The sequence below is a fragment of the Ixodes scapularis genome, unplaced genomic scaffold (assembly GCF_016920785.2).
Source record: "Ixodes scapularis isolate PalLabHiFi unplaced genomic scaffold, ASM1692078v2 PGA_scaffold0__279_contigs__length_252992795, whole genome shotgun sequence".
Classification (NCBI taxonomy): Eukaryota; Metazoa; Arthropoda; class Arachnida; order Ixodida; family Ixodidae; genus Ixodes; species Ixodes scapularis.
Window position 1 is genome coordinate 37,066,658 of NW_024609835.1, and position 22,118 is coordinate 37,088,775.

Genomic DNA, 22,118 nt, shown 5'->3' on the forward strand with positions numbered 1-22,118 from the left:
CTTAAAGAGTTTTGACATACTTCAGTGGATACTCTAAACGACTAAATTTTTGCAAAGACCTAAATTTCGCGAATCGCCTACAATTCGCAAAAAATATGTACCGCAAACAATTCGGACAGTATGTGAACGCTACGGAAGCTACACTCGATTTGCGAAAATTAGAACCCGCGAATAATTTCGAAATTTCAGCTTTGGCCCGAGTCGCGAAAATTTGAGCCCACGAAAATTAAGTTGTTTACAGTACGCTTTTTGTGCAGTCATTTTACAGAAATTATATTTTCAGGTTAAATAAACTGTCATGTATCCGCTGGCGGCCAAGAGATGGCGTCACCGGGCACACGCGCTTATCCCGCGCTTTTCAAGAGCACGGACCTGGGCACGGGACGGGTGCTCGGGCATTGCAATTCCAGGCGCCATTAAAATCACATCTGGACGCTCCTCGGTGTCGTGGCTTGAGCTTCGCCCGGGATACATAACATTTTGGCGACGAGTCGGTCAACATACAAGAACTACAGCGGGAACAATGACCACCCAAGGCAAGCTGGAAGAATTCAACCTGACAGCTTGGACGTCCTGGGCCGATCGTTTTGGTTTCTACTGCGAGGCAAACGAGATAGCTGAGCCTTCAAAGAAGAGGGCTCTACTGCTTACGCTTTGCGGAGCACAGACATACGAAGTAGTGCGAGCACTCGTTGCACCGAGGACACCAGGAAGCGTCCCTTTCGACGAACTCATGGAGATGCTGCAGAAGCACTTCGACCCCCGGCCGTCAGAGCTCTTCAGCAGAACAAAGTTCCAGCGGAGAGACCAGCAGCCCGGGGAGTCCATTGCAACCTACGCGGCAGCTCTAAAGAAGTTAGCCGCTGACTGCAATTTCGGGATACTGGCGACACAGACGGCTGCGCCATCGCCCAGCTCCACCGGCGTGGTTTCGGCCGCTACTGGAACGACCGCCAACCCCGCCAGCGCGGACGCCCCTGGAACTCCGGTCACCGTGAGTCCACCAGTACCCAACCCTACCATGCTGCCTCTGGACGTAATGCTCAGGGATCGGTTCGTGTGTGGCATAATGGATGAGCACCTACAGCAACGTCTCTTTGCGGAAACCAACCTGACGTTTAAAAAAGCATACGACATGGCTGTGAGGACAGAAGGTGCGGCACAACATCAAAGGGACATGAAAGCCCAAAAATCGGAAATTTACGCAGTTAAAAAAGCACAATTACCTCCTGCGCACCTGGAACAGAAGGAGAAAAGACAGTCAGTACCACTGACATGTTACCGATGCCTAGAACAGCATTCGGCCTTCTCGTGCCAGTCCCGAAATACACGATGTAACTTCTGCCACAAGAAGGGGCATGTCGCAAAGGCTTGTTTCAAGAAGTCAAGGGTGCATCACCAATCGCAGACGACACACCACGTGGAACAACACGAGGAAACTCTGCATTCTGATGATGATCTTTCGGACAAGTCATGGAACCTGCACGAGCTGAATGCAGTACGGGCATCCAGCACGCTGCCAAAGTTCATGGTCACCCTGAAGATCAACAACCGCGAGCTGGAATTGGAGGTCGACTCGGGAGCTGCTTGCTCAATCATTAGCGAAGCCACGTATCGTCGGTTGTGGCCCAAGAACCCTCCAACGTTGAACCAGGACGGGCTGACCCTTCATACTTGGTCAGGCGAGGGTTTACAAGTCCTTGGAACGGCGAACGTGCATGTCCGACATAAGTCTAAAGACTACATCTTGCCATTGGTCGTCACCCGCGGAACAGGCTGCAGTCTTCTGGGAAGAAACTGGTTTCAAGACCTCAAGATTCGGGTCAGTGGAATTCACCATCTAGCCACCAAGGACAGCGTTGCGAATATTTTGAAGGCTCATGAGGATGTTTTTGACGCCAACATCAGGGGGCATAGTGGTCCACCAGTAAACCTGGAACTAAAAGAGGGCGCTACTCCTCATTTCCTCAAATCACGACCCGTGCCGTTCGCACTACGTCCGGCGGTAGAGGCCGAATTGAAAAGTCTCGAGAGCCAAGGTATTTTAGAACCAACACAGCATTCCGAGTGGGCTACACCTGTGGTGGTGGTCCGGAAGAAAGACGGGACCATTCGACTATGCGGTGACTATCGAAGTACAGTAAACAAGGAAGCGAAAACAACCGTGTATCCTATGCCAACAATTTCAGAAATCCTAACCAATTTGCAAGGAGGATTGGTATTTTCTACTCTAGACCTCACGCAAGCGTATCAGCAGCTACGGTTGACAAGAGATACAGCTGATCTGTTAACCATTAACACTATAAAAGGCCTATACAGAGTCAAGAGGATGCCGTTTGGGATCGCCGTGGCACCAGCAATTTTCCAGCGATTCATGGAAACAGTACTTGCTGGAATTCCGGGGATCGGGGTATACCTCGATGACGTGATCATCAGCGGTGCGACCGCAGCCGAACACCTGACTCGACTGGACACAGTACTGACGCGACTCGCTCAGGCTGGACTTCGACTCAAGAGATGTAAGTGTCGTTTTGCGGTTGAACGAGTAGAATACCTCGGCCACACCATTGATGCTGCTGGAATACACCCGACAGATGAAAAACTGAAAGCCATCAAGGAAATGCCCGAGCCAACATGCCGAACAACGCTACAATCGTTTCTGGGACTTTTAGCCTTTTACGACCGGTTTTTGGCAAACCGGGCAACAATTGCAAAGGACCTCTATGCACTGCTGGAGAAGGACGTCCCTTGGACATGGCAAGAAAAGCATCGGCAAGCTTTTCGACAGTTAAAGCATGCCATCGCACAGCGAACTGTTCTCGCGCATTACGACGAGAACAAAAGCCTGATTGTGTCATGTGACGCATCACCCTACGGCGTGGGAGCGGTATTAGCTCAACTCGATGCCGATGGCAACGAAGCTCCAATCGTTTTCACCTCGAGAACGCTCGGCAGAGCCGAAAAGAATTACTCACAGTTGGATCGTGAGGGGCTGGCAATTGTTTTCGCCATGGACCGTTTTCATCGCTACGTCGCGGGACGTTACGTGACGATTACAACAGACCATCAACCGCTGTTGGGGACCATGGCCCAAAAATCTCCAGTACCAACTGTGCTTTCGCCACGGATGACACGCTGGTGTGTTAAGCTGACCGCTTACGATTATAATATGATCTACAGGGCACGAAAACGGAATCAAAACGCCGATGCTTTAAGCGGACTGCCATTGCCGGAAGCTGACGACGAGCAACATCCTCCAGGCGATGTCTTGATGTTGGAAGCTCTCACGAAACCTCCCATGACTGCAACAGAACTGGCGGACAACACAGCAAAGGATCCCATACTTGCTAAGGTGTTCCAAGCGGTCAAACATGGCGAAGTGAGAAAGCTGGACGGTGATCGCTTCGTCGCATACAAGCTCAAGGCAGCAGAATTGTCAATTCATCGTGGTTGTCTCATCTGGGGATCGATTTTGCCGGGCCGATCGAGGGACAAGTCTACTTTATAATTGTTGACGCGTATTCCAAATGGCTAGAAGTTCGCGCAGTTCGGAATATGGCGTCGTCTACGGTTATTTCAGAACTGCGCAGCGTGTTTGCAACCTTTGGCATACCACGGAAAGTAATGTCCAACAACGGGACCGCCTTTGTATGGGAAGAAATTAAGAGCTTTTACTCCTCCAACGGCATCGCAGCGGTCACTAGCGCCCCTTATCACCCTGCAACTAACGGCCAAGCTGAACGAATGGTCCAGCAGTTAAAGAAGGCGTTGGCGAAGGGCGGAAAAGGAACGTTGGACTGTACGTTGGCACGCTTTTTATACAAGCAGCACACTACCGTACACACAGCGACGGGAAAAACTCCCGCGTGGATGCTACTTGGCCGCGAGTTGCCGTCTCCGCTCGAGAGACTCCTCCACGGACCCAACTATGAACCCACGAGTTCGACAGTCCCGGAAGCATTTTTGGTGGGACAAGCAGTGTGAATTCGCAAGTTTCCAAGTGGACGCACATGGATGGCGGGTACCATCACTAGACGCCTGGGCCCTCGGTCGTGGATGATCGACACCGATCAGGGGCAGACACGGCGACATATGGAACATATACGACCTAGAAGTTCCATGCCACCGCGCAGAACGACTACTACACCTTCACCTGTGTGGGACTTGGCCATGGAGCCTTGCGAGGTGTCAATCACCCCTCAAGGGCCGGCTACTACTCCTACACAACCTACAGGACCTTCATGTTCCACCCAGCCGATCATACGCACCAGCACTCGCGTGCGACGGCCGCCAGAAAGATTCGGTTTCTCAGCCAAGTGAGGGGGAAGTGTCATGTATCCGCTGGCAGCCAAGAGATGGCGTCACCGGGCACACGCGCTTATCCCGCGCTTTTCAAGAGCACGGACCTGGGCACGGGACGGGTGCTCGGGCATTGCAATTCCAGGCGCCATTAAAATCACATCTGGACGCTCCTCGGTGTCGTGGCTTGAGCTTCGCCCGGGATACATAACATAAACTATTGGGTGTAAAAGTGGGAGGGGACAGGGGCTTTGCACTATGATTCATTTTTTCAACCATTTTGTAAGTACCCGTTGTAAATGGAACCTACCGTAGAATACCGTGCATCCGCCCATACCACACTAAGCGCCCATTCCCAGATTTGTAAGATCTGAGAAAATATGCGCAGTACATTGATATGTGAAATTGACGACCGGACAAGCGCCGACCTTCCATTTTTTTGCGATTATCTCTAAATTTTGAGTGGGCGCTTACCTGGTATTTTGCGGTACTCTGACCAGAACCTTATTTCTAAAAAAATAGGCTCTGTTCTTTTTGAATGCTATCTATTTTTATTGCAAAATGTAATAAGTAATATGGTCCAAAGAGACACCCTCAATTATTATCATAGATGAAATTTTTAAGCGATGCAATTGCTTTTTCACTTTAAAATTATGTGCTGACCAGGGTGTTGAACTGGAACCGGAATTGAACCACTTATTTTGCCCGAACCGAAATGTTTGACAGCATTTTGGAGCTGAACTTGAACCAGAGCAAAACAAAAGAACCGTTCAGAACCGGTTCGCTAAGCAATCCGGGCGTGCATTCGTGCTACTCTTCCGTGCGCTGTGCGCTTGAAATTTTGATAGGGTTAGGTTGCGCTGCTATGCAAGCTGTTTCCATTTATGTAAATATTTTTTAAAGCATATTTTACAAATATGAGGGTCAATAACTGCCGTTATAGACTATTGCAAAATCCGCCTGAGCCGCTCAAAGTCATTGCACCCACGCGCCTGGCAAAAAGCCGCCGCCACGTGCCCATGGGATGACGCATCGAGCCGCCGCGGAAACAACAATGCAGCATCGAATTCGGGTTCACTACAGTTGATCGAACTCCATTTCATCAAAACATGTTTTAGAGAACGGGCTCGTTTTAGAGAAAGAGAAGCCTGTTTAGAGAAATTCCGTTTATCGAAAAGGGAACGCTATTTAAAAATAGGATCCCCTACTTCGCGTATGTATCACTAGCATACAAATCTCCTGGCTCGGTCGTGGCAAGATCCGACCGGTTCAAATCGTAAGAGGAAAATGCGCATGAGTACAGTGGCACCTCAGATGGTACCTCCTACCTCGAAGGAATAGGAGCGTTTACTTTTTCAGATGAGGGACTTCTTCTTCAAGGAGTGAGGTGTGCTGCGCACACGCCTGCAGATCGCTGTACATGACACTCTCAAGTCTACAGCTGCTAGCGGCATCGTACAGAAGGCACTAAAAGTTGGGGAAAAAATGAGGTTGCAGACTGTGCTGTCCCTGCTTCGGAAGCTCAATCTGAAGAAGCCCATCCTGGATTGCATAACGAGGTGGACGTCCACCGGGACCATGGTGCGACAATTGCTGGAGCTGAGAGAGTTTTGCGACGAGTTTGTTGCAGACCGATGATGAACACCACCTTACTTAAGAAGACTGGCAACCAATAAGCAACGTAGGCCTCCCTGGGGCCGGCCGGGAAAGCAACAGTGCAGCTTCAGTGGGAGCAACTAATTTTAGGGGTCTTCTATGGAGCATGACTCATATGTCACATTGAGTTGTCAAAAATTGGCACCCTGGTCGCGAAGCAGCTGGCCGCTGCCATGAAAAGGCGAGAGAAGGTGTTACTCGGAAGCGACATATTCTGTGTGGATATATTTCTGGATCCTCGACACCATGTCATGCTAACAAGCCAGGAGAGGTCCAGAGCAAAGCAGCATCTGCTACTGGCATGGAGGAAGCTTTGCGCACTTAAAGAACATGCCCAGCTTCAGCAACCTCAAGCACCGTGCACAACAGGGAGTTCCACTTGCGCTGATAACGTCCTCGAAGCGTTCCTCATGGAAAAGGAAAATGGCTGCCTGAAAGCATTTAGCGACCATTCTTCTATCTTTGGGGAGATGCAGACCCTACTGGACGGCTTTGAAAAGGTGCCCCGAATTAACAAAGGTAGCAGTGTCTTGGAATTTTGGGAAAAGGAAGAGTCCTGGTGCCCCGAATTATATTTGCTTGCACTCGTTGCTCTTGCAGTATCAGCCATGCAAGTCAGCATGGAAAGGTCCTTCTCGGGGTTAAATTACATCCTATCATGCCAATGAACGCGATTGAGCCCGGACATATTAAATAATGTCCTTTTCCTCCGGTCATTTCACGCTGCCAAGGCAGAGCATACACATCAGTAAAATTAATAAGGCGTGCGCACATAACAATTTTGGAGAGGCACTCGTCTATTTTTGCAGTAGATATATTTATTTTGTGTTTGGTGAATAAAAGGTTGGTACCCAGTCCCATGTTACGTCTTGAAGTTTTGAAGATCATTTCTATAAACCAGATGGAGTACACAAAATCAATAAATGAGTGCTTATTTTATACCGTAGTAATGCACTTTATGGCAGTAGAGGTGTGTGAATATTCGGTTAAATTTTTCACTTTTCCTTGAACCGTTATATGAATTGGTTGAAACTGATTCAAACCATTATTTTTTCTGCTTTGGAGCTGAACCTGAACCGAACCGAAATGTGAACCGTAACCTGAACCGAACCAAAAAGAGTTTCGGTTCGACACCCTGGTCCTAGCAGATGTTGGCGTCTGCTCTAAAAGCATCAGTGGCTGCTCCAAACCAGCTTTAACGCAATAGTGCTGAGGAGCTTGTGTCGCAGAAAAGCCAGCGGCGTTGTGACAGGAAAATCGTGGTTGTGCTATAGGGTCGTGACATCACAGCCACGTGACTTCGCGCAGGAATTTCAAACAGCCCACAATGCTCATGTGAAGCATGACGTCACAAGTGGAATGAAAGGGATTAAAACTTGACATGTAATGTGAATTGAAGGTCGCTGCATGTCTCAGATGATTCCACTTTATAAAGTAATTAATTTGCCTTAAAGAAAAAATTTCAAGCATTTAAGGCGCACAACTCTTCGGTTGCAAATCAGACCCGCTACTGACTAGTCCATGTCTGCCGCACTTCACGCTCACTCGCAGGAAGATCATGAGAAGTGAATGAAAAGGCAATGCGAACGGACCTATTTCACATTGTCCACATTTCCGTGGACAATGTGATAGGTTAAAGAGTTTCTACTGTTATAAATTTTCATGTATATGTCTGTACAGCACCTTCATTTTTATAAGGCATGGCTTCTTCCTCAAATGGAAGAACTCGCTATTTTGCACATACTTACATTTCCACTACTGACGCCACTAATTTTCTGACTAGCCATGTGTAACATCTCAGCTAGCTGTATTACTTGAAGTGTGTTTGTATATACACTATCTCATGTGATATTTAATTTAGTTTTATTGGGAAAATTATCATAGCTTTTAGTCCATGTTTAGCCATGTTCATTGCTATAAACGCACCTGACAACTTTAATTTTCACTAAAGTAAACATGGACTTGACATCTGAATGTTTGATGTCTCTGGTTGCAGTGGGGCAGATGGAAATTTGAAGCTGTGGAATGTGAATGCCAACGAGTGTGTGCAGACGTTGGACGAACACCAGGACAAAGTGTGGGCCGTGACGGCCAATGCGGACGAGTCCTTACTCGTCACAGGTGCCGCCGACTCTGCCATTCTGGTCTGGAAGGTGGGTGGGCACTTCTGCATCCTCGTTCTCTGTCCAAGTTCTGGGGAATTGCTCAAATGGGGCTGTTGACAGAGAATGTTAATGTGTGTGCAGTGTGCCTTACATGCTGCTTTTAATGAAAGTTATGCGGAGTGCAAGTTTGTCTGCTTCTTGCACAGGGGTTGCAATGATGTCAGAACGCCAAGCTCTTATTGCCTGAATGAAAAAAATAGTGGGTAGTCCTCAAGACATGGTCTACCCACTATCCTTTCAATCAAAGCCAATAAAAACTGCATTGTTCTGATGTCACCACAACTCCTGCGCAAGAAGTAGACGACTTGCTCTCCGCACTGTTTCTAAGCTGAAAGGTTTATTCAAATTATGGGAAGCAATGGGTGGTAAGCAGTCATTGCAACTGGTAACACTTCTCAGTATCATGAAAGAGTCTGACCTGTCCATCAATGTAGGATTACATTATAGCATCTTTTGTTACATACATAAATGGCGGCATTTTTTTTTCTTTGTCAGGGTTTCAAGCTAAGCTGAATCCTAGACTACAAACCTAATTGTGGTCTAATTGTAGCCCCGTGCCAAGGCTTTTTATGGACAAAAGTTTAGAGAATAAAGGCTCTCGCGATAATTCACTTGTTTTAGGTACGGCAGATTTCAAAACATAATTGTGATATGATAAATTGGATGCTAATTAATTTTTTCTAAGTTTAACTTTAGTCGAGCTTTGGCTGCACATGCGACAAAGTGCTATCAAAGGCAGAAAGCTCGTGCTTAAAGCAGAGCATCTACTGGGTTCTTAACCTGTCACTGACTATAGCTGGTAGTGTTGTGTGAATATTCGAATTTTCAAATGTTAGTTTCGAATATGCTATTTGCTTTGTGTTGAACTGCTGTACTCATTTAAGTGTTGATTGTGGTGAGTTAGCCCTGTTGAGTGCGCTTTTCACCGAACCCCTGGGCACTGTGAGCAAGCAGTACTCTTGGAGCTCGCAGGTTCCACGGGTATTGCTTCCCTGCAGTGCACAAGTGCTGGGTGAGAAGCGCACTTAACGGGGCTAATTGATGCGATTATGCCAGCGCATGTGTTAGGTTGTCTTGACAACCTGTGCTCATCATTCATGCTGTTTTTTTTGTTGTAATAATTGAAGAAAGAATATTTTCATCTAGCAAGCAGATTTAGAAATCTCCGTTATCATAGCTGTAACAATTATGTCATAAATATAATTATGTCGTAGATATAGCTATATTAAAATTATTGGAGCTTAGAAGTGGACAAGTAGAAGGTGGGAACAATCTTCACAAATCCAGCTGAATTTTCATTTCACAATGGTGCAAGGTAGCGAGAGGTTTAAAGAAACTATTCAATATTCAATTAGAAAATATTAGGCCAAAACCACTTTTCGCGTCGCATTGCTTTGAACTCAGAATCTACTATCTGTGCATGACTAACAGCTGGCAATATAAGGATTCATCAAAAGAGACATTGGCACCCCCAACTCCTACCCGCTGTTGCATATACTAGTCTGGTTTGCATTGTGTCATATAGATCCTCAATTGCTCACACAGCCTCATTTCTTTTTTTTAGGACTGCACTTCAGAAGAGCGACAGGAGACCCTGGCAAAGCAGGAGACTCTCATACTTCAGTAAGTGCAGCTGTGGATGTGCCGTCTGGAGAAATTTCAATTTATACCAATCTCAGTGTTTACAAATAACTGTTACATTCACTCCTTATTTCTTCCGATCTCCAGGGCAACACTTACTATATTGTTACTAGTATAAGTTCTTTATCCATAGATATGGGCAGTATCCATAGTAAGTTCATCTAAGCCCATATACACAAGGCGATCTATGGTAAAAATAGTTTGCCCTACTCTTTTTTCTTTTTTATTTTATTTTTGAGTCTTGGACAGAAAACAAAGGATTATGTGTGTAATGCGAACTCTTGGGCAAGTTGGTACTGAAACTTTGAAGCACAATCATGTTCTGAAAGATTATGTGTGAATTTTTTTTAATGTTCTGTAGCGTTATGATCCTACAGGGTTTTACAGACAGAGTACTCGGGAAAAACGAAGCAATCTGCCTTCTATTCTATGAACAATTTATTTTTATCAATTTGTAAAAAGTCACATCTCCAAAGATTGAGCGTGGTTCTATCAGAAATTATTATTTTCGAGGTTGGCAGTTCGAAAGTAGTTTGTTTGGATTGCATGCGGTATTTATGTTATCTGACTGAGGCATCTTGCGAGTTATTTCTTTTTTTTTTTTCTATATGCTGATCAATGGGAGTGGGAAGTAGCCTTTGTGCAAAGTTGGAGGGACACAGTCTATAGTAATAACAAAAGAAATGTTTTGAGGAGGCCTAGATGGGTCTCTGAAGATTTAGATTACTTGCCCATCACCTGGGAAAACACACGTTCTAATCTAACCTATCTCGAACCAGAAATTTGGGAAATGCTCAAATCTAGAGGCAAGCTTCACAGGTGTTGTAACATAAGTGAAGGAATATGGAGATGTTGGCACTTCTGCCCGATGGACATTATTAATATTCTTGTTTTAGAAAGAAATGCTTTATTGATTGGTTGGTTTATTTATTGCAGTGAGCAGCAGCTGAGCAACTTAGTCAAGGAGAAGAAGTGGACAAAGGCGCTCAAACTGGCTCTGACGCTTGAGCATCCTTTTAGGGCACTAACAATTATCAAAGGTAATGTTATCATTTTAGCTGCCCTTTGTGTAGCTTTCTAAGGCCAGGTTGCACATCTAATGTAGTCTTACGAGCCACTGTGAACAGATCTTAAAGGGGCGATGCAACAATTTTTCTAATTTTAATAAATACAGTTTATAATTATTCTTTGACATTTAGAAACTATGAAACACACATTGCTTTTTTCTTTATGCAGTGGCAGTCGCAAAAATGTCCGAAAAAAACAAACACTGTTTACCCTCTCAACTCGCAGCCAGAAAAAGTGGCCCCCGTAATCTGGAGCCGATTATATGCCGCCAATGTTTTTAACACAACCTCGCGTTGGTGTTGGCAGAGCACAGGGCGCACGCTGAGTTCCACGCATTTTAAAGGTTCAGCTATACCCGTCATACCAGCGATTAAGCACGAGACATTACCCGAATGCATGTCGAGGCATTTATTGTCACGAGCCAAAATTGCATGCCTACGCAGTTTTCGTCATTGTAGGAGCAGCATTCAAATATTGTCACAACGGGGATCGCAAAGCTTGATGACGCGCTCCTGGGGGTCGCATTGTTGGCATTGTCCCCACAGCTCGGTCATCAAGTTTTGCAAAGAAGAGACTGAAAGAAAAGGTCCGCTTTTATCCTTGGAATTCCACCGTGACGGGGACGCTTCTTGATCAGTGGCATTGCATTCGAGTATTCTTGGGTCCCATGAGTGCCACTAAGCTGGTGTAAAGTGAGAAACGTTCCTACCCAATATCGTTGCACAGCCCCTTTAAATTATCACAGTCTAGAAATGGCTTGTGTTTTTTTTGCTAACCATTAATTACACTTACCGTTGAGTTCCGAAAGAACGCCCACCCAAAATGAAGAGGTAAATAGTGAAAAACATGGGGTGGGCTATCCTTAAGGATGACACAGAAAAAATTTATCAAAAATTAGTGATAATCACTTTGGCACCGGCCACAAACCACGTAACTCAGGAACTGACACCGCAGATCGCGGACACTGTGATTTGCATTCCACGGTACGATAAACACGCGGGAATTCCCTATGACCTCCTGTGTCACGGCAAAGGATACTGCAGGTTACGGGCGCAGCAGATTCGCGTTTCATGGTGCGAAGGACCCGCAGAAACCTGCCTAGAACTCGCATCTCACGGTAATGAATAGCGCAAATCGTGGACACAGCAGATTCAAGTTTTATTATAAACACGCGGGAAATGCCACAAACATGCTTGTCACGGGAACTTATATCGCATGCGCACATCGCGGACGAAAATGCGGGAATCCGCTACAAACTTGTATGGTACGGGAACAAACATCGCTGATCGCGAACGCAGCAGAATCGTATTTCACGAAGCAATATACACGTGTGACCAACTCACGTGGAATCAAGATTGTGCGCGCAGATCGCGTACAAAAAAACTAGAATCCGCTACAAATTTTATGTCACGAGAACGGATACCCCAGATCGCGGACGCAGCAGATTCACATTTCACGGTGCAAGATACACGCGGGAACTACTCGCACGTTACGGGAGCCAATATCTCGCGTGCATATCGTGGACAAAAATAAAGGGAACCCACTGTGAACTTGCTTGTCAGACATGCCGGTAGATCAAATTGTGCAGTTTATGCGATTCCCGTCGGACATTGCATGACCTCCGACGGAAATCGGGGGTGGGCAATGTTTCGGAATTTCTATGTTACAGATACAGTCAAACCCGTTTATAACGAACAGCACGAAACGCTACAATCAGTTCGATATAGCGAAAACCACTTAAAGTCCAAAAATGAAGCTCCAACCAAAATTTGAAAGGCAACCCGACGTTTTCGGAGTTTAACTCTCACCCAACCAGGCAGATATCTGCCGAATATGTTTACTTTCAAAAACCATTTACAGCGAACTTCCACGATACTTTCGTTGTAAGGCGAGAGCTTCTCTTTCTTTCTCATCTCTTCGTTTCCGCCTTGTAACAATGCGCTGTAACTGTTTTTTTTTTGTATGCATGCAGTTTTTTTTTAGTTTATTTCCTTTTCTGAATTGCTTCTCTTCATGAGCAAACGCTTTGGGATGAAAAGTTTTTTTCTTTCACTCTGCGTGCTTGCAGTGTATTTTTTAGCTTTCTCCCCTTCTGAATCGCTTCTCTTCTTTCAAGTTTTTTCGCAACTTGAGCTCTTGGAATTTTCTTTCTTTTCTACTTGTTTTTTGGGCGAAGGGACAGGCTATAAGAGGATTGTTTGCGTGTTTTTGGAAGCTTGCCCGAGGGTAAAAAGTTTGATATAGCCAATAGGTTGTTCGTTATAAAAAGGACTTTTTACATGCATTTTTATTTAAATTTTCTGCGAGTTCGATATTGACAATAATTCGCTGTACGTGGGTTTGTTCTCAACGGGTTTCACTGTATTTAGCCAGAAAAACGGGATGGGCATTCTCTTGGAATTTTAAGGTAGTACTTATCTTGTCAAGGTAGTACTTATCTTGTCAAGGTAGTACTTATCTTGTCAAAAGCACACTGCTGCATGGCCAGATCTGTAGTACTATTGGAAAGATAGGTGTACATAATACTTTTAGCTTTCTTCTTTTTTCTTCTGCCAACCTTCAAAATTACTATAGCAGCCTAAAAAAAAATGGCTCGAGCTACACCTAAGCACTTCTTATGAGTTGTGAATGCGAAAGCATGCTCATCACGCTTCCTCTCCGCGTGTTGGCACGCTGTGTGTCCGGCGAATGGGGGCCTTGTCGGTGCGCGCCAGCCAATGGCACTGAAGTGTGAAAGGTGCCACTGACTAGCTTTGCACATGGCTTCATAGCTGGGAGTCAAGTTGACTTGGAGAAAGCTGTTGGGCGCGGTTTCAAAGCTGATGACGTCGACTCGCTCCATGAGACAGTTTATGCTTTCGCATTAAAAAGTAAACAGTGTTGCTGTTATGATTTTGTAATTTTAAGAGAAACAAACATTGCTGGCGTGTGAGTGGGTAATATGCTTCTTTTTCTAATGCAAAAGCATTAATTGTCCCATGAAGTGAGCCGACCTCATCAGCTTTGAAGCCGCGCCAAACAGTAGGTGAACTCCCTTCTCCCAATGGATAAAAGTGAAGCTGCAATCTGAAGGCTCCTAGCTTTGAAGCCGCGCAAAAAACACGCAAAACGACAGGTAAATTCACCTCTCCAAAAGGAGCTAAGTGAAGCCGAAATCTGATAAGATAGGCTTTCGGTGGCTGGTGCACATCATAGTTTCAAGGAGTGAGGCTCCCATCGGCCGGCGCACGTCAGTTTCAAAGAGCACCACCCCATGGCGCTGCAGACCTGCACCGCAGCGCGCTGGTAAAAGGCAGCAGCTGGCTGCGGGGCCTCCCAGAGCCTGCTCAGGCAGACTTTGAAGCAGCTGTACGGCCGATGTCAGCGCAGCGCAGCCACTTCACGAGGGTGTGCGCTTGGCCTGACGACATTCATGCATTCACATTTACAACTCATAAGAAGTACTTAGGTATCCCTCGAGCCTTTTTTAAAGGAGGTGCTCAGTGGGGTTCGACTGTTTGTGAGCATTGGTGTGGACTTGGACATCTTTCTCAGCAGTGTGCAGGAGTTTTCTTTAATGGTTTTGCAAAGGCAAAGAAAGGGGGTTCGTTTGTTGCCGGTTGGGCTGTCAAGTTTCCTAGGTTGGGGTGCCCACAACAGCTGTGAAATGAGCGACCATCCAGTCCTGGCTCCCAGGCAGAAAAAACGTCTTTATCTCGTCAGCCATCTGCACGTGTCTCGTGCCAGCCACGTCGCACGTGGGTCACTCAACAATCACCACATCTCCCTTTTTTTCAAAGCAGGGTAATTTACAACATATACAAAACAGCTAGCCAAGTTTAAACACACCACAAAGTAATTTAAAATTTATACAAAACTACTGGCCAAGTTTAAACACATCACAGAGTAATTTACAATATGTACAGAGAACCTGGTGAAGCCTAAATAGCACATTAGCTGTCGAACAACAACTCGGCCAACAAACATATATGGTGCAAAGTATTTGACAAAACTTCTGTTAGAGTTTAAATCCCACTTCTGGCACCATGTCGAGTTTCATAGGTTGGGGTGCCCACAACAGCTGTGAAATGAGCGACCATCCAGTCCAGGCTCCCAGGCAGAAAAAACGTCTTTAGTATCTCGTCAGCCATCCGCACGTGTCTCGTGCCAGCCACGTCGCACGTGGGTCACTCAACAATCACCACAGGGCCTTGTCCACCTGATTGTCATGTGGGATTGATGGTTGTTGGCGTCAGCATTATTTGAGGAGTTGTAACCTATATTAAGGAGACCCGTTTTTGGTCCCTAGTCTCAAGGTTTTTTTCACTATGATTTATTACTTCCTAGAAATGTTGTTGGAGGAAGACGGAGAAGAGAAACTCGGCAAGTCTCTGGCTCCTCTGAGAGAAGACCAAATAGGCAAGTTTTGCCCCACTTTATACTGAGTTGTGTAGAAGTGTATTCCTTACATAGTGTCAGTTCCTGCATATGCAAATTATTTCAGCATGTGAAAAATGTTTTTGTTTGTAAGCAACTCGAATTTTGCCTTTCTGGCTCATATTCTTGTATTCAGAACCATGGGTAAACTTTGGGAAGACTCGGCAACAACTTATAGAATGTTAATGCAGCCGTTAAAGTCTGACTGTTGCAAATTATTAGATGGAAATGTCTCATACTTCAATAAAACCTCAGTAGATTAAAGACTGATATTACAAAAATATGCACCTTATTGCATGATTATCTTCATGTGTGAAATTATTTAATTTCTACCTTTAGGAAAAGTAGGTTTAAACACTCGTCTAACAAATTTTTGTCGAAACATTTTCCAGGAACGCACACATTTGGTAGTGTATCAAGCGAGGTAGTGGCAATTGTTATTTCAACTGATCTTGCATGCTTTGTTGTGCACTTTGTGACACAGTTGGCCCCTAGTCCTGCACGCTGGTGATGTGCTGTCAAATTAGTTTGGTTAGGGTTCCTGATCTTTGGTATTGAGCTAAAAACAGATATATGTAAGATAGATGTATGCCAAATAATATTTTGGTGAATCAGTGTAAAAAGATAAACACCACAATTTCAATCAGCTTTATGGCATGTGTCATCATTTTATTCCTGATGCTAGGTAAATACTGCTGCTATGGTCACTGACAAGGTGAGAGCAGCAGGGAGGGGCTTCAGTAGTTTCGTCTCTAATGTGAGCTTTGTACCTTCCACAGCACCTATGTGTGGTGTGCACCTCGTGCATGCAGCCAAAGCACAGTGGAAGGCATGGGGCACACGCTGGAGGCCACCCACTCGGAAAACATGCCCTGCTGTTCTCATTCTGTCAGTGACTGTAGAGTCGATAGGAACGTAGACGCCTTCATGGACATGCAATGACAGGCTCATGAACTTACAAAAAACATTTCTTGCATTGTCACTGCCACACTCTCGCCTGCTTTTGTGCTCTGCTGGTTGCCAGTCTAAATCATTCTTTTCACCAATCTTATGTGCTGAAAGAGCACACACCAATAAAGGCAGACATTATATGCTGGAAGTAATTGCCAAAAACCACAGGCTCTACTGACGGTTAGCATCGAGCACCAAACTTCCCTGCAGAGAACAGTGTCGTATGTATCTGCCACACGTAAAATACTTGACGAACCAAGCATGAAACATTTGAGCTAACAGCATGGCACACACCACATTATGCCTGGTTTCGGCAGGGCCTTTCACTTCCATGCATTCGTAACGGGACGGGAGTTTTTAGAATCGTGCACCTCTCGCCCCGTCCGGACAGACGTGCTGCTGAGGTTTGCAGCCACCTGGAACACCAACAGCAAGCACAGTGCCGCGGCCCAGGCGGTGCTTGGCGTAGCGCTGCGGTCGCACCTGCCCGACGAACTGCTCCGGATGCCCAACAGCAGGAGCACCCTGGAGGCTCTGCTTCCTTACACGGGTAAGTACTGGACAAGCCCGGCTGATACCGTTCCCGGTATCATGACCTCCGAGATCCCGAAGCGCGCGAACGCTTCTCCGGCCGTCCCATTCGTGCAGCGAGGGCTTAATCGGAAAAAGAGAAGGAGGCGGCGTCTCTCCGCGGGGAGGCGCTCTCAACCCAGTCAACGACAGCATGGCGCGAGGCGGAAGAGTTCAAGTAAAAGTTTTGTTACGTCGAGTTACTGCAACTTATACTTACAAATTATTGTGTATTGCAGTAGAACGTTGAACAGCTGCTCTGGAGATGTAGATAGAAAATTTGTGATTCTTATTTAATTATTTAATTTGAGATATTCATCTGGACATGTTGCGGCGAGCGCTACAAGCGCGACTTGATATATTTGATTGCAATCTGTAACACGTCTAAAACTAAAAAAAAAAAGCTCTGCACATGAAAAAAATTGTGTATTTCCCTAAATAAAATTGATAGTGCTGCAATCTTTTTTTCTTTTTTTTTTTTACCCTTGCACATTGTTTGGCGTAGCTTTTTGAGCCTCACGAGGTTTGATGCTATGTAGCAGTGGTCTCAAACTCATTTGGGTGTGGGGGCCAGATAGCCCACATTCGGAAGGTCTAGGGTTAACATAAGGCGGGGGGGGGGGGGGTTCAAAAGAGGTTAAAGAGAAGAGACCTTGTGCTGGTATGCTTTTTGTAAAATCACAGTTCTGCCAGTCACATCTTTAGATTTGATTTGTTTATATGACTACTTTCGACCGTGACTTGGCGTGATAAAGGGATTCAAATGATACCCGCCAACGTTCTGCCATTTTTACTAGAACAAGAGAGCAAGTACACTGTCGTTCCCATTTCTCAATTCACTCAGGAATTAATCAAGGCATTACTCTAAAAAGCAATTTTGGCAGTTATTTTTTTTCTGGAGATTTTTATTACAACACTCCAGACACACACTCGTCTTTTAATGGTGACATTTTTTTTTTTTTTTTTTTAAGGCAAGAATCTTGAGGGTGAAGCTTTATCTTTGGCAGTTGCTCCTGCGGATCAAAAGTTCGTGCAGCCGAGATTTATCCTTCAACGAACAGCTTGCGCTTGCTGTCTAGAAGCGGAATTGTTGTACATTACAAAAAGCTGGGGGGGCAAGAAATAAAGCAAAACAAAGGGCAAATGAACAGAGATAAGTCTAAACTATTAGAATACGTTAAAAAAGCAGAGCTACTTTTCGAGTGAAAGTAATCGACGAGATGAGATCACTATGGTGCATGCCGATTCTAGTGCTCGAGGCATGGGAACCGGGATTCGTAGCCGGTTGCCGGTGGGCCACGTCCCAGCGAGTTGCGGGCCCGCGTGGTTTCAGACCCCTTCTATATTGTGAAGTCCGTGTTGTTCTTCTATTCTCTTTTGGGGGGGTTATCCCCAGGTCCCCACCGCTTCCCTAAAATTTGACCAATGAATATAGTTAATAGACCGATACCATCAAGCGAACTGCGCAGGCGCGCGCATTCCGGAAGTATTACCGCCGCCATGCTTCTTGTAGTCATCGCTCTCCGGCTTCCCGGCTGAAAAGGGCTCATGTGGGCATACATCATAGTTTGGGAAGCCCTGGTGTTAGCTTGGATTCTCCTGCATATCAGTAGTTTATAAGATTGTGTCGTGTGTGATGTCTTAGTTTGTCATCAGGCGCAAAAAAAGTTTCAGTCGTCTTATCGCTTTAGAATCGCTTTGTCGTCTGCTTCGTCGTCGTCCGCTTCTTCGCCTTCGTGAACGCGCGTGAACCCACTGCGTTCGCGCTGTGGTCTTACTGCAACAGCGGGAAAAACAACGAGGCCCCTTCTCCCTCGAGCACTCCGGGTGCTCCTACGTCTCAATAAACTTGGAAGCAAGTGAATATCTACCTCAACGTGAAAGAGCACAAAATTCGAGGGACCATCGGCTCGGTGTAGCACCGCGGAACAGCGTCAAACGTGTCGGTGAAACACTGAGCTATGTTGTGCGCAGGCTTGGGCATAACTTTTATTCGACAATGAAGTAAGACGAGCTCAATAGACATTCTCGGAGAGCAATAGTTTTCTAAAACTCGTTCTATTCTGGTTGAGAGCCTTTGCGACAGGGAACATATGAACTGCTGGGGGGGAAGCGTGCACACAAAGAAACGATCTACAAAAAGAATCTGCCTGACGAGCCGTAACAACTCGCATTTGTCAAAATGAAACGTAACCATGAGAGATGCCTGAGAACTTCGGGTAGAGATGAGCTCTTGTGTACAGTTTCTATTCAATTTTATTTGGTTTGCTCAAGCTCCGAACGGTAAGAGCTGACCGACGGAGAATGCTTTTTCCGCTGTGTCGATTGGTGTTAATACAGAATGGATCAGTAACGCCAGCAAAATCAGGTTGTGGCATAATAGCCCACTAAAAAAAATTAAGTCTGACATTGAAAAAGCCGTTTTATTTCAAGTTATATTTATATGCATACTGAGAATCGCTGCTCTTTCTTCGGTGATTGTACTGATCTTTTGAAGCACAGTTGTGCTCAAAACATGTCGTATCAATAACAGTTGTAACCACCAAAATGCATCAACCAAACATTGTATTAAAAACGGTCGCCGCAAGGCAGTGTGGAAGTTCCGATATGCCGCTACGGAGCGAGTGCTCTGAAAGATTCCAACGTACGGAACACTTTGGTACGCCCTACTACGTCTCATGCCCTGAGTAAGCTTACACTCTTTAGTTATCGTGCAATGGGGTGAATATAAATTGTGAATCAAATACCGAAACAAATCTAAAAACGCTTTTTCCTGTCGCTCTTCTACCGCTCTCTTTACCTGTTTTAGACACTCTTTTCGTGGGCTGCTTTCTTCCGGGAAGACATAAAATCCGATACCTTTTTGCCTGGTGCTGTTATTGTAGCACCTTGACACAGAACGGGTAAAGACACCCATTAAAAACCGTGACTAAACGGCCGACTAAAAGTTTCGTGCTAACCTGAAAATTCCCAAACGCCGGACGTACAACGCGCCTTGACGCGGCCAGAAAACTGGGGAGAACTACAGGTACCAGAATGCACCGCGGCAGCGGTGGCGTCGTGCAACTCCTTGTGAGATCGGTCTATTGCGCGAAGATTCTGAACGTTACAATCGTTGCTCTTTTTAGGTATATCGTGCATTATATTTTGACAAAACTGTAAAATCTTTGGGTGTAGAAGATGTACAACAATCATTGTTTGAAAACGCTGTCTGATGGCGCCCCCAGGTGTCTGCTCTAAGGCGTAGAGAGAGGGGTGTGTCACGACCTTTGATTAGATTTTTACTAGGGAAATTCGCCGTCCATGAGTGTAATTTTAGGTTTTTAGGATGCTTTGAAACCTTAGAGTGAGTTATCACCATACGATCTCAGAATCCACTTGAGTGCCCCTTTACGGCATAATTTGACACTTTGTGCAGAGCGCCACTTCCAAAGGATCAGCCGCCTGAAGCAGCAAGCAATGTTCCTGGAGTATTTGTGGTGCAACATGAAAGTGGCAGGTGCAGACACAGAGTAAGCATTCTTTTACCGATCAGCAACTTCTGGCCGAAATATGCCACAGAGTTACCAGCTTATGACTTTTATAAACTGGTTGAAAAATTGATGTTGGACGAAAAGAAATGCAGTGGCACTTTGACGTACAGGATTTGTTTCTCATTAGTACACATTATCTTGCATTCCCATTACAGGTGTGAGTGGAACCACAAACCGTATAATCTATGTCCTTGTATTGACGGCATGTGCCGTTGCCGATGCGAATGTGCCTTTGGCACTTTTAGCATGGGAAAATTCATGTAAATTTTTGTAATGTTCAATGTGGCTCTCCTCCCACCCCAAATCTGCATAGTGGCTGCCCATTGTTGAGTCTGAACCCTTTGAAATGAAGTGTTGGCTAGGCCGCTTTCGTGCAAGAATAATTGAAAGCGCTGTTGCTTTTAACATGATTGTTCATATGTCCTTTTGTATCTTCAAAATGCCTAAGCACGTCATTGAAAGCCCTAGAATTCATTCATAAAAAATCTTGGAATAGGGCCAGTGTGTGGCCAATAAGTCATCTGCGCTGCTGAGTTAATTTGCTGCTTAGATGCAGGCTAGGCTAGTTGTGCAAAAGAATTTTGGTTTGCTCTCAACTCTTGAAACAAAGCGAAGTTTACGACGAGATTCATTTGGTCTGGTAGTAATTTCCTAGAGGTTAGTTTGCACAAAAGCATGGGAGAGTTTGCCGTGTACCAACATGGTATACTGTGCCACCCGCTCTTGCGAAGGCCCAGCTGCTGTTAACATTCTCGCAAAGCGGCCGACCTCAATGCCCAGTCTGCACCTGGGGTCGCATGCAAGAGGCTGCTGGAGCGGGACACTGCCCAGGTTTTAAATTATGTATTATTCCGAAATGTTCCTGGTGGGGACCTCCTGTTGGCTAATCCCACTTTTGATTGGCTACACATATCTTCTCTCTTAAATAGCTCTTACTTACATCTTTGCTTTCTTTTGCAGAATCGTAAACAGAACCGAGTGAGCCGCCCATCGGATCAACATGGGCCCGATCATTCATGCGTCTTTAGATCGTCATTTTTAATAAACCGTTGTACATTGATGTTATTATTAGTCCTTTTTCTTTCTCAAACAAGTTTTCTGGGCCTGTCAGATATTTACACCGCTTCTTACCTATGCTCCATTAATTCCTCAATAGAACTCTACTCTTTCACACTTTCTGTTCTTTTCTTTATTCAGGGGGCTGTAGTCCTGGGTGGTGCATAAAAACATAAATGTGGACATGTGAGGAACAATTTGGTGTCAAGTGGATTTACTATAAGATTTACCAAAGTTGCATAACTTTTGAATGCACAAACCAATTATTTTTTTAATCTGTCTTTTGGAAAGACTAGGTGTTTTCCAAGGTATGTAGCTGGAAAAGTTTGTAATCTTCCTAGACTCCAAGAGAGGTACCTTGCTCGTTCAAAAGCTGCATGACAATAGGGAATAGTGGCTCCCCGCATGGAATCTTTAGCTCTCCAACCTGAACTGCATCCACTTGGCTCATATTACCATACCCTGCACATGTGACCGCAGCCCTCCAACACAATTCGAAATATTACAATGACTCGGGCTCAAGGCAACTATTACGCCACGAAAAAAAATTGGAGGTTCAAAGAACATTCTTGCTGCCTAAAATGTAGGAGTAACAAGGCGGTGGTTACATGACAAACGGCGATGAAAGGAGAAAATTTGAGGGGCAGGTTTAGATGAAGAACACTTAATTAGGTGAAAGAGATTTTGAAAAAAGCTGTCACTTATCAGTGTTGCACCTGCATGCTAGTAAAGCTTGTAGCAGAAAACATTGTTCTTGCTTCAT

The 22,118-nt window shown here is 45.4% G+C and overlaps 1 protein-coding gene across 1 annotated transcript in view; it reads left to right on the forward strand.

Moving 5' to 3' along the window:
• Positions 1 to 21,364, forward strand: part of LOC8034069 (transducin beta-like protein 3) — a 54,950-nt gene extending 33,586 nt beyond the window's left edge. The window contains exons 16-22 of the mRNA XM_040208214.3: positions 7,952 to 8,108; positions 9,685 to 9,743; positions 10,698 to 10,801; positions 15,156 to 15,227; positions 16,588 to 16,746; positions 20,185 to 20,278; positions 21,260 to 21,364. Coding sequence (XP_040064148.2) covers positions 7,952 to 8,108; positions 9,685 to 9,743; positions 10,698 to 10,801; positions 15,156 to 15,227; positions 16,588 to 16,746; positions 20,185 to 20,278; positions 21,260 to 21,281 — 667 coding nt within the window. The 3' untranslated portion in view covers positions 21,282 to 21,364. The remainder of the gene's footprint in view (positions 1 to 7,951; positions 8,109 to 9,684; positions 9,744 to 10,697; positions 10,802 to 15,155; positions 15,228 to 16,587; positions 16,747 to 20,184; positions 20,279 to 21,259) is intronic.
• The last annotated feature ends 754 nt before the right edge of the window (positions 21,365 to 22,118 follow it).